Here is a 12701-nt window from a genome sequence, read left to right on the forward strand (position 1 = left end):
TATCTATCTATCTATCATTGACCTTAAACAAATAGTTATTTCTTCAGCAGTACATGGGTTTATTCAGCATCAGCAAAGAATTGTAATTTGGGGTCTGCAAGCATGATGAGCCATGTGTAAGTGTTGTGCAACAAAGAGACGAGAACTCTTTTATGGAGGGTGAAAGGAAGCTGGGAGGGCTATAGTAAACGTAGAGTCCATTGGAGGAATTGAGAGTTCAAAGCATAGTGGCTTTTCATTGGCTGAGCTCCTGCCAGCCTAGAAGAGAAAGATTTTCTTCTTCCTGTAGGGCTCTGCTATCATCCAGGGTGTGAGAACTCCTCCTTCTGACCTCTCAACTCGAGATTCATTGAGGTCTCTGTTTATTCATTTTTATATTATCTGTGCAATGAGATTATAGACAGAGAGCACTTAGAAAAGTGTCTGACACAAATATCAGTGATATGATTACTTGTGAAATGGGGATATTGATACTAAAGATAAAGACTATCATTCAATCAAAGACTTTGCAAGTGTCAGACACTTTTCTACATGTAGTAACTCATTTAGTTCTCATAATAATTCTATAAGCTAGGTTTACTATTAATCACATTGTATAGATGAGGAAACCGAGGCACAGAGTTTAAATGACTTGCCCCAAATCACATAGCTAATAAGTGACAGAGCTGGAATTTGAACCCAGTGTGATTCACGCAACACGTATTGACATATTGATTGAGTGTTTACAGTGTGCCAGGCACTGCTGTAGGCACTGGAAATACAGCAGTAAACACAATAAACCCCCTGCTCTCTAGGGGTCCTAGACTGATACCTCCTAAGCACTCAGCACAGTGCTTGGCACATGGCAAAACCCTCAATGAACACTGGCTCTGCTTGTCCTCTTACCCTTCTCTTGCCTGTGGCAGACATCACTAATTGATCACAGCATTCTTTCCCACAGAGCCTGCCTCCGTCCAAAAAACCTGTCTTAAGACAGCACTCCAGGCAGCCTCTGTCTGCACTGAGACCAAAGCTATGTCAGCTCTGAGTAATCATGGAACAAATGAACATCTCTGACCTCAAAGCCTGTGGTGTCAGCACCCAGGAGGAGGCAGATGGGACAGAGACAGAGGGAGGTTCATATGGGGAAGAGCCGAGAAGCCAAGATTGACCAGGGAGGTGGGGAGGGAAAGCACTACCAACAGCCGCTCAACTCCCTTGCTCTTGGCCTGGAGCTTTCTAAAGAGGACGAGCAAGACGACTGGGCAGGGGGCTGGCCATCCCCATGCAGGTCTGTCCCTAGTGACACCAGTTAGGACTGATAATCCTGCTAGGCCCTCTTGGGCCCCAGGTCTTTGGAGCCTGGCACTAGGCTTGGGGAGAGGTAGAAGGTGAGGTAAAGGGCGAGCAAAGGGCTCCCCACCCCGGCTCTACTGCCTGCTATCGAGCCCACCTACTGCCCAGCAGAAAGCCTGGCTGCAATTCCCACTATATGGCCTCTGCCAAATGAAGCACAAACTTCACTACATCACCCCCCTGACAGGACAGGGAGGGGCTGGAGTGAAACGCTGGGCGGCTTCAGCCCCTAATCTAATCACTGGCATGGGTCATTTCAATTCCGGAGTGTGCTGGGGGCGTGGCAGCTCCCCAAAGCCTCCATGCTGGTGCTCAGCTAATTGCGAATCTCTTACTGTCTCCCAGGTGAATAACTCAGGACTAAGAGCTTCTGGTTGCTGAGATGGAGTGTGAGCTGGGGAACTGGACAGGGCAACACCTGAGATGGGCCCCGGGGCACAGATGGGGTTGCAGGGAGGGAAGCACAGCCTTCCTGGAGGGGACACAGGGACTGTTGTCCCTGCCCTGGGGTGACCACCCACCATCTGGGAACTGGTCTTAAAACCCAAGACCTAGAAACAGACTCACAGACATAGAGATCAGACTTGTGATTGCCAAGGGGGAGGGGGAGAGGGATGCACTGGGAGTTTTGGGTTGGCAGGTGCAAACTATTACATTTGCAGTGGATAAACAACAAGGTCCTACCGTAGAGCACAGGGAACTATATCCAATCTCCTGGGATAAATCATAATGGAAAGGAAAATATTAAAAAAAAGAAAGTCTATATATGTATAACTGAGTCACTTTGCTGTACAGCGGAGATTGGTACAACATTGTAAATCAACTATACTTTGATTTAAAAAAAAAAAAAAAAAAGAAAGAAAGAAAAAAAAGCAAAACCCAAGACCTGAAGTTTTCTGGAACCTCAGAGCCACAGGGTAGGGTAAAAATTTAAGTTCCACCCCTTCCTACTAACCTTGTCTTTAGATATATAATTAGATCCCTGAGGAGTGAGAGGGCCCGGGAAGCCTCCGGGCTTTACCGAGGGGAGAGCTAATGCCTTCGGGCAGCTTCAGGCTGGCTGCCTGCAGGGCGGTTCTTTGGTTCCTTTATGGGTCTGGCCCATAGAGGCTTCAAGCTGGACCCCGGGAGACTGGCTGAGTCATGGAGATGTAAGAGGCGAGGGGCTCAGTATCCTTAACCACACAGCTCCTCTCCTCTAGTACAACTGGAGAAGGAGGTGGGGATGTCTTGGGAGGAAAGTGAGACCTCTACCATCGAATTATTGGCCATCCAACAGGATGCAGAGACTGTGGGAGATTGTGGCAGCAGCCCTTGGAAGTTTTTCTGGTTATAATGACAAATAGAGGGCTGCCTGTCTAGCCAGGGGTTGTGCATAACTAACTCTTTATTCTAGATGTTAGTGAAGTCCCCAGAACTGGAGCTGAGATTTCTTGGTGAGTGCTGAAACTACCTGAGATTCTGGGAAATAGCAGATGGTAGGAGCATTCACAGCTGGGAAAATCCCATTTTTGCTCTGCTCCTCAGTTGCCTTCCTCTCTGAAATGGGAATCATGAAAGGTATAAACACTTGGAGAGGCTGAGCCAATGCTGCTCTGTAAGTAAGGGCTGCTGGTGCCCTATCTTCGTCCCACTGCAGAGGGACACTATTCCAGGAGGAGGGCTCTAAGTGCCATTCGCTAATGATAGCTTTGCTTCAGGCCCTGACCCAGGGCTTAGAATGAGTCCCTGGCTGCCACGTTGACATCAGGGCCACTTGGCACTTGGACAGAGGAGGTCCACACACTGGGGCCTGGCTTAGCAGCCAGGCTTCACTCGTGAAGGCCTGCTGACATAGAGAGGCTGGGAGAGATTCCCTAGGGAGAAAGCCAAGGTGAGCTGCATGGGAAGTGAAATGGGAAGTCCCTTGGGCAGCACCCACCCCCACCCCTCGCCTGGCCCGCAGCCCAAGTCCCTGACAAGGAGGCATATGGTGGCTTCAGCCCTTGGCCTTTGGATTCTGGAATAAAGGCCCTTCTGGGGTATCCAGTCCATAAATGGATTCTGATAGAGGTAGCTGGAAGAGGACCTCACAGCAAAGACTAAAGAATGGAATCCGTCTGTTGATAGCAGGCAGGTGTTTTTATTTCACAATATATGATTTACTTTTCCAAGTACTCTTAAATACATTGCTTCATTCTGAGCCTCAAAATTCTGTGATATGGGTAGAATAAGTATAAGCAGCCCCGATGTCAAATAGTAAGCTGAAGCTCTGAGAGGTCAGTCTCAAGGTCCCCTGGCAAGGTAGTGATGGAGCCAGGAGCAAAGTCAGGTGGTGGAAAGGAAGGAGCCTCTGTAGTGGGGACCTCACCGCAGATCTTTTCCTTTTCTAATAACCGAGACAGTGAAGAAAGATTTGGGATCAATTTAGAGGCTAACTGAGCAGGTCGAGGCAGAGGAGACCAGGAGCAGGAAGTAGGAAGCGAGGAGGGAAACAGGTGGACGTTTGCATGGACACTTCCTGTTCACAAACTTCTTACACTCCTCATTTCATTAACAGCAGCAGCGGAATTTCATGGACAATTGGCGTTGAGCATTAACTGGGAGGTAATGAGAGGGAGGATGCGGTAAAGGCTGTTTGAATTTAAATTCTTTTCCTTTGGGGGGATGGGGGGGCAGATTTTTTTAAAGGCAATTTTAGTGCTGGAAAAAGTTCCTAGCAAACAGCAGTCCTCTGTAAGCAGTGTTAGGAGTAATGCCTTACCCTCAGCCCACGGTGTTCTTCTACCCACCAAATTCTGGTGCTTGCCCTGAGTGAGGGATGCTGAGGGACTGGGTGTCTGACCCTGGGCAGATTCAGTCCCTCAGACTTGGGGAAACACAGTGGTAGATGGTAGAAATGTGTCTACCATCAGCCACGAGCTAGAATGAGTTTCTCTGCAATAGTTATGGCAGAATCACCATGAAAAAAAACTCTGTATGGACCTGGGCAGAGATGAGGATGACCTAGAAATAGAAAACAAGATTTCTGTTTTAGGAGTGTGCGATCTATTTGACAAGTGATACACACACACACAGAGCCATGAAACATTCAAGGGGAGAAGGATAGGAGATAATGTAAGTCTGAAGTTAGAGGAGAGGGGACAGAGTCATAGGGTGATCAGGTGGTAAGGGTGGGGGAGGAAGGCTGTTTTTTGAGCCAGGTCTTAGACAGGGACCTACAGATTGGTGAAACAGAAGAAGACTGTGCCAAGAAATAGAGGCTTAGATGGAAATGAACCCCTTCCTGAGCAGGATGGTAGGCAGGCTGGCTTGGCTAGATTGAAGGTTCTGTAATAGAAAGCAATGAGAAATGAAGAAAGTTAAATATAAGGGGAGGGAAACTTTGTGGAAGGCATGAATTCTAATCTTAGGATTCAGGTTATGAGGCCACAGGAACTGCCATAAGATAGGATAATCAGTACAGAATTGGCTACTGAGGAGAATGAACCAGAAGTTGATTAGTTACCCAAGTGCAAGGTGATCAGGGCTCTTCTATCTGGACAGATGGCTGTGGGCACAGATGGGGAGCTAAGGGGCCATTGGGACTCTGATGGCTAATTTTCTGTGTCAACTTGGCTGGGCCACAGATATTTGTTCAAACATTATTCTTGGTGTTTCTGTGAAGGTATCTCTTAAATGTTTAAAGTCTTTAAACCAGTAGACTTTGAGTAAAACAGATTGTCCTCCAGAACGTGGGTGGGCTTCATCCAATCATTTGAAGGTCCTAATAGAAAAAGACCAACCTCTCCAGAAGAGAAAATCCAGCCAGCAGACTGCCTATGAACACAAACTGCAATTCCTTCCTGAGTCTCTAGCCTGCCAGAATACCCTACAGATTATGGATTTGCCAAGCCTCCACAATCATGTGAGTGTTATGGGCTGAATTGTGTCCCCCAAGAATTCATATGTTGAAGTCCTAACCCCCAATATGTCACAGTGGGACTGTATTTAGAAACAGGGCCTTTAAAGAAGTAGTTAGGGTTACATGAGTTCATAAGGTGGGCCCTGGTCCAGTGTGACTAGTGTCCTTAGAAGAAGAGGAAATTTGGACACATATGTGTCCAGAAGAGAACCACAGGAAGAAGGCAGCTATCTACAAGCCAGGGAGAGAGGCCTCAGAAGAAACCAACCTTACCAACACCTTGATCTTGGACTTCCAGCCTGCAGAACTATGAGAGAATCAATCTCTGTTTAAGCCACCCAGTCTGTGGTATTTTGTTATGGCAGCCAGAGCAGACTAATACAAGGATAGCAGATTATAATAAACTCCTTGAACCCAAGGGCCATGCATTAAGCCTATCCCCCAGCTCAGTGCCTTACACATGGTGCGTGTTGATGAAATGTTGTGCTAGATCTGGATCCCCTCCAATAGGAATGCACTGCTGAGAAGGCACAGGGGAAGACAGACTCACCTGGGATGAAGGGAACGAGAGCTCCAGGATATAGATAAGGTGGGAACTTTGTGTTCTGGTTGGAGCAATGTTCCTTAGGGATCAAGTCAAGTGAAGAATGATCTGAAACTGACTTATTTTGTACTCTCTGGTGTGCCTAACACAAGGCCTAGGACCTAATCAATACTCAATACAAGTTTTGTTGAACGACCGACTGAATAAGTGACCAAGACAGGACTGGGAGATGGAGTGCTCTTACACCTTTTAAAAAACCACTTAAACACACATGTATGCTTTCATGTGCTAGAAATTTTCTGAAAGAGGTTGCTAACGGTGGTTACTTCTGGGGAGTGAAGTGGGTAAGAGGCCAGGATTACTTTTCACTGGATACCTCGTACTGTTTATGCATTTTCATCATGAATGCATTACTCCTGGGTCATTCAATAGCTAATTCGATGATGTGCATCCCTGGGCTGAATGAAAAGAGGCAACGGGGGCTGGAGAACATTTTACCCCATCATTTGTCCCCTTCCAATATCCCCACAAAAACTTTTCAGCCTTCCCCAAGTGCCATGCAAACACATTGATGGAGACCAGCAAACTTGGGTCTTCATAAGCCACTCCACAGCACCCAGAGGGAGCACAGGGTGATGGTGTAGAACCCCAGCACAACAAGATAGCTTTGGAAGAGCAATCGGTCAAAGCGCTCCAGGAGGGCCAGCCACCCAGCCTCCTGTCGGTCCGCCTGGTCCTGGGTCTGGAAGTAGCTGCTGATACGTTGAAGCTGGGACCAGACTTCCCTCAGGGTCCATGGCTGGGCCTGGTGCTCCTGACAGATGGGGGACTCTACATGAGAGGAAGACACTCTAGGTGAGCCAGGGGCTACCAAGGCTCCCCCAGCCTTCCCATTGAAGCCGATGGCCTCAACCTTCAAGAAAGGTGGTGGGCAAAACTGGGCAGTGGGTTAGTTAGGATTGGGGACCCTCTCCCTACCTGCTGAGGGGAGGCAAGACTGCGCTGAAGGAACCCCTGGAGAACACAGCAAGTAGGGTGCTTGTGTAAGTAGGGTGTCGAGGCTACATCTATCCGGGAGATTTTTCTGAGCTAGCAGCCAGCCCACATTGACTTAGAGCTTCAGGGGCTGGAATGGTTCTTTTTTTTTTTTAATTGAGGTATAATTGACATATTATGTTAGTTTCAAGCGTACAACATAATGATTCAATGTTTGTATACACTGTGAAATGATCACCACAATAAGCCTAGGTAACATCCATCACCACACAGTTACAAATTTTTGTTCTTGTGATGAGAACTTTTGGAATGTACTCTCTCGGCAACTTTCAAGGATACAGTGAAAATATGGACTGCTTCATGACTTTGCATGTCATCCTTGCACAGGGGCCATGCTAACCTCTGTATCATTCCAGTGTTAGTATATGTGTTGCCAAAGGGAACACTGGGATGATTTGTATACTTTTGCACATTAAGCGATCAGATCCCACATGTATACAAACCATTTGTGTGTGTGTGTGTGCGCGCGTGCACACGCACGCACTCTGCTATTCTGGAGTCAATGGCTCCAAACTGGAAAATAAAACAAGCTAAGGGGACTGAGGCCCTGATCTCTAGGCTGACATGTGGCTTCCTGGCAAGCCAGCAGGAGACGGTCTTCAGTCTCCAGGGAGGTAATGTAATATGCAGGGCAGAGGTTAAGAAGCAGGTGTTTCCATTTTTTCATACAGCTGACTCAAGACGGCCTGGTACTCCACCCATGGGAACTAAGGCTGAGGGTGATAAAGCAGAACCAGGCAGGGACCTCAAGGCTTCTCACAAACCTGTTACCCCAGTGAGCTGGGCCCAGGAATCCATTCTAGACCCTTCTGCATCGGTGTCCCCTCGAAAGCACAAGAAGGTCCACTCCCGCTGGCTGCACTGCTCATCATGGAGGAATTTGACCAACAGGATGGACTTGCATAAGCTGAGGACCAAGAAGGCCATGCAGACCGTGAAGAAGACCCCTGAGGGAAGGAGCCAATGGAGGTGGAGTTAGCAGGGGTCCCTGGGCCTCTTCCTTCCCCATCTGAAAGGCAACATCAGATCTTGGACAGAAGCAATGCGAGACAGGTACCTAGAGACCCCGGAGCTGCTTACCAATTAGAGGCGTGGTCACTGCACTCTTCGGCACCTCATCAGACATGTTAAGCCTGAAGACGGTGTAGCCCACCAGCACGCTGCTCTTGAACACAATCCTGGCGTGGCAGGTGGGCGGGAGATAGAAGCTCCCCAGGTCCACGAGCATTAGGAAGATGCTGGGAATCAGCAGGCTCACAACATAGACCAGTGGGCGCCTGCGAATCACCACCTGGACAGGGATGAGGAATCTGTTGCCAAGAGGGTCTAAGCCAATGGACAAATGTTTGGCCAAAGAACACTTAGCCAAGAACACTTTCTGCCGTCCCAACATTTCTGCATAATAAGAAAAGTCTATGTAGTTTAGAATAGGAGATTATCTTGTGGTTTAGAAAATAGAAAAAAATCCTTTAAGCTTTTACATAGAACTAATATTAATATTATTAATCATTATAAGAAGAAGCTACCATTTATTTAGCACTTGCTCTATGCCAGGCACTGGAATAAGTGTTTCATATGATTTGTCTTATTTAATCCTCACAACAGCTCTGAGGGCTGCTCTGAGGGCTGGGTATTATTATTATTATTTTTTAACGATTTTATTGGAGTATAATTGCTTTACAATGGTGTGTTAGTTTCTGCTTTATAACGAAGTGAATCAGTTATACATATACATATATCCCCATATCTCTTCCCTCTTGCGTCTCCCTCCCTCCCACCCTCCCTATCCCACCCTTCTAGCTGGTCACATAGCACCGAGCTGATCTCCCTGTGCTATGTGACTGCTATGTGACTGCTATTTTACATTTGGTAGTGTATACATGTCCATATATACACTACCACTCTCTCACAGGGCTGGGTATTATTATATCCATTTTACAAACCGGGAAACTGAGGTTCCTGGAGATTAAATTGCTTGTCCAAATTCACATAACTGGTGAGTGAGAAACTGTTTTAAAACCAGGTCTTACACCAGACTCTTTCTTTTTAAACCATTTAGTTTGCAATATATTGTATTGGTTTTGGTTTAGTCTCTCTTCTTACCCGAGATGCAAACACCTTAGTACCTGTGTATCTGTCAGAGTCTTGTTAGGAACAAATAACACAGTTAAACTAAGAAAGTTGAGGAGGGCTTGACAAGGTGTGGGCAGGACATAGAGAAACAACAAGGAAGAGGACAGTGCCCCAGGGATTCGGGGGACTGCGTCAGCTGTTCCTACCCTTAGGCCTGAAGGGACCAAAGACCGGGAATGTGGTTGGAACTTGAGGGGACAGAAGGCTGGTTGGACTTGTGGCTTCCTTGTAGGAGCACAGCCAGCTGGCAGAAACACCGTGGGGTGGGGAGAAATGGAGAGATAAATGCCCCACTCACTCTCCCCCCTCCTTCCAATCTCCTGCCACTGCCTCCCCTGCTGCTACTGGCCAAACATGACCAGGAGTCCCAACTCTACAGGCCATAGACCAGCCTCCAGGAGCAAAAGTAGATGTGAGGTGGGGGCACCTGCAGATACCCAGCAGGGCCTGCTGCAGGGCTGGGCAGAGAGCTGCTGAGCAGGTTTCTTAGCTGGGAATTTAAGACTCATAAAATTACAATGATTGCTGTTGCCATTTTGTTATACCTAGCTTCTCTGGGATGGGAATAGGAGATGTCTGTAATGAACACAAAATCTATTCTCATCCTTCCTGGAGAGAAACTATGATATGACAGGGCTGTTTCCCCCGTCAGACACTTACTGCTTTGCAATGACCGTTTGAGGGTGAAAATGGCATTTTTTAATCCTTCATGGGGCCAGAAATAATGCCTATCTTACAGTGGGTGTTCGATAAATGTTTACTGAACAAATGAATGTTCTGAGCCACGTTGCTGTTAGATTTGGAAAAAAATAATGTCTGAAATCTCCCATTGCTCTGATTCATCAAACAGCTGAACGATTTCTACGTGTCAGATAGTGTGCTAGATACTCTTTCACATGGGATGTGAGTTATTTGCTCTTCACTGTCAGTTTGTTGGGACGTAATAGAGCATCCCCACTTTATAGATCTTTAAAAATAAAGCTCAGCCCCCTAGGTAAGCTGAGTAAGTGGCAGAGCTGGGATGTGCTCCCACATCTTCTGGTTCCAAGCGCTGTGCTCTTTCCCATACAGCCTACTCTTGGTCTGATCAGACCTCTGAGCTGAGTTCAGGGTCTTCTCTCTCACCTCTGCCTCCGTCTCCGGATGAGGATCACATAGACGGGAGCCAGGGCAGAGACCAGGGAAAGAGCAGAAGGTGGTGGGCGAAGAGCCTGGCTGGGTGAGACCAGATGTCACCTTGCTGGTGAGAGCAGGGCCTCCCCAGCCTTTGGGTCTGGAAGCGTGTCCTGACTCAGTGGAGTTCTGCAGACCAGAGCCATTCGGCGTATTGTAGTCGGGCTGTTGTCTTTCACACGAGACATAACTGGCTGCAAATATCTAAACCAGAGTGACACTCACTGCTTTGCAATCATTTGGTTAAAATACATTTTTACCCAAGTGCAGTCAACAAGGAAAACCATGACCTGTCATCAACCTGCACCTTTCTACTCCCTTCGTTGTGCTGTGACAGACATAGCCGTGTTTGGAGGCGCAGGGGGAAGGGAGTCAAGGGGCCAGAGTCCACAGGGGCTCTTGTGTTGTGAGCCCCACCTGGGCTGTTGGTGATCTAGCCATATGGGGAGATGGGGGCGACCAAGCCTGCTGTCTCTGGAGGGTAGAAGTGGGAAGACCCCCAGAGACTTCATGGTGGATGTTACATAAAGGAGATGAAAGGAATAAGAATACCACCCTAAAGAAAAGTACCAGTAGGCATGTTGGTTAAGCAGAAAGAGCCCAGACTTAGAGTCAAAGGAACAGCAGAGTTCCTAAGCTTCTCAATTTGATGTGCTGGTTCAAGTGATTCTGGATGGTATCGAACCTCTCCTTGCCTTGGTTTTTCCCTTTTTAGAAAAGGAGTTTACTTTTGCCTTGCCAAGCACCTTGGGTACAATTGAGATTAGCTGTTGTACTCTGTAAATAAAGTTCCCATGTAAATAGCGCATGCCGAGATGACTCTTCTCCACCCAGAGGCTGATACAGAAAGTGAGTGGAAATCTGGGACAGAACCAAAGATGGGCAGTGTGGCTCCTTAGGGTCCCTGGTTCCTAGGAAAGTGCAGTTTCACCAAACCTCATGTTCCCCAAGGTGCCAGGGGAGAGGCGTGTCAAGAGGTAAGAGGCTGAGAGGCACGCCAGCTTCATGCAGTCACGAGGAGCCGGGCACTGAGATGGGCCCATGCTTGGCTTTGTGCCATTTTGAGATTCTTAATAATTTTTAAGCAAGGGACCCTGCATTTTCACTTTGCAGGAGGCCCCAAAAAGTATGTAGCCTGTCCTGTTGTGACGATACTCCTCACTGGCTATCAACAATAGCTGAAAGTAAACAGGTAGGTACAAGGGTGGACAATTAGCTTGGGCTGTGACATAAAGCAGAAGGCTCTATGTCTATGCTTGGCTTGTAAAATCGTGAAACTAGGCAGACCCTCCAGAACTACCTTAGCCATTTTTCTGCCTTTTAGCAGGGATGTTCCAATTCCTAAGACAGATCAAATAGTTCCTACAGTTTTGGTTTTCTTCAAGCACAAAGGACCCACCTTTTTCTTTAAGTTGATCTGGGGGCAATGTTACCTATGGACTAGACTAATTTTCTCTACAAGCCCAGTACAGCCTAAAGAAACTCTAATTTTATCCCACAGTTTTCAGAAATGTTTTGTTTTCATGATCTCCTTTGATCCTCAAAGCCCTCTGTCCCCCTACTCAAGAAACATGAATTGAGCATGAACAGAGTATCAGGCACTATCCTAAATGATAGAGTTAGAACTGGTGACAGGACAAGTCTCTACTCTTGCCCCCCAAACCCCCAACCCACGTCTTATGGGATCAGGAACCAGATTCCGATGGTTAGATATTTCACAAGTCTGCAGATCGAAGTTTGCCCCAGAATGGACCATACCCAGGGTCTATTCTTGATTTGATGACAAGATTTGGGACTTTCTGAGTTAATGTTTAGGTGATATTCTGGTCTTAGAATTAGTACTGGAATGGGTTAAGACATTTGGGGATGTTGGGATAGGGCGTCTATATTTTGCACATGGGACAGACATGAATTTGGGGGAGTCAGAGGGTGGCAGATGGTACTGGGTTGAATAATGCCCCCCAAAATCTGTGTCTTTCCAGAAGCTCAGGATATGACCTAATTTGGAAATGGGATCATTGCAGATGAAATTAGTTAAGGTGAGGTCATATGGAATAGGGTGGGCCCTTAACCCAATGTGACTGATGTCCTTGTAAGAAGAAGAAAAAATGGATCTCCTTTGTATCCATTCAAAGGATAATGCCACGTAAGGATGGAGGCAGGCATTGGAGTGATATGTCTACAAGCCAAGGAAAGCCAAAGATTGCTAGCAACCACCAAAAGCTAAGGGAGAGGCATGGAGCAGTCTCTCCCTCAGAGTGCCCAGAAGGAACCAACCCTGCCAACACCTTGATGTCAGATTTCTGACCTCCAGAACTGTGAGAGAAGAAATTTCTATTGTTTTAAAGTGGTCCTTTGTGACAGCAGCTCTAAGAAACTAATACAGGCGACTTGGCCGGTAACACACAGTGGCAGGATGCCACAGACTGGACTGGAATATTACTGCTTATCTTTAGTTGTGTGTCACCATCATACAGGATTAGGCACAGAGTTTCTGGAGTCAAGTCCAGGCTCCACCAGCCACCCTATAACCTTGGTTAAGATACTTAACTTCTCTGCACCCCAATTCAAACACCT

General features: G+C 47.1%; 1 protein-coding gene and 1 non-coding gene across 2 annotated transcripts in view; both read right to left on the bottom strand.

Moving 5' to 3' along the window:
* Nucleotides 1–6357: 6357 nt before the first annotated feature.
* Nucleotides 6358–12701, bottom strand: part of HTR3B (5-hydroxytryptamine receptor 3B) — a 44967-nt gene continuing 38623 nt past the window's right edge. Inside the window, exons 8-10 of the mRNA XM_060017608.1 lie at nt 7899–8109; nt 7583–7765; nt 6358–6593 (exon numbers count right to left, since the gene is read on the bottom strand). Of these exons, the coding sequence (XP_059873591.1) occupies nt 6358–6593; nt 7583–7765; nt 7899–8109 (630 nt within the window). The remainder of the gene's footprint in view (nt 6594–7582; nt 7766–7898; nt 8110–12701) is intronic.
* Nucleotides 7101–7204, bottom strand: LOC132430419 (U6 spliceosomal RNA). Its single transcript, XR_009520510.1, has one exon. It is a non-coding gene; the product is annotated as a U6 spliceosomal RNA (small nuclear RNA).

Source organism: Delphinus delphis, chromosome 8 (assembly GCF_949987515.2).
Source record: "Delphinus delphis chromosome 8, mDelDel1.2, whole genome shotgun sequence".
Lineage (NCBI taxonomy): Eukaryota > Metazoa > Chordata > Mammalia > Artiodactyla > Delphinidae > Delphinus > Delphinus delphis.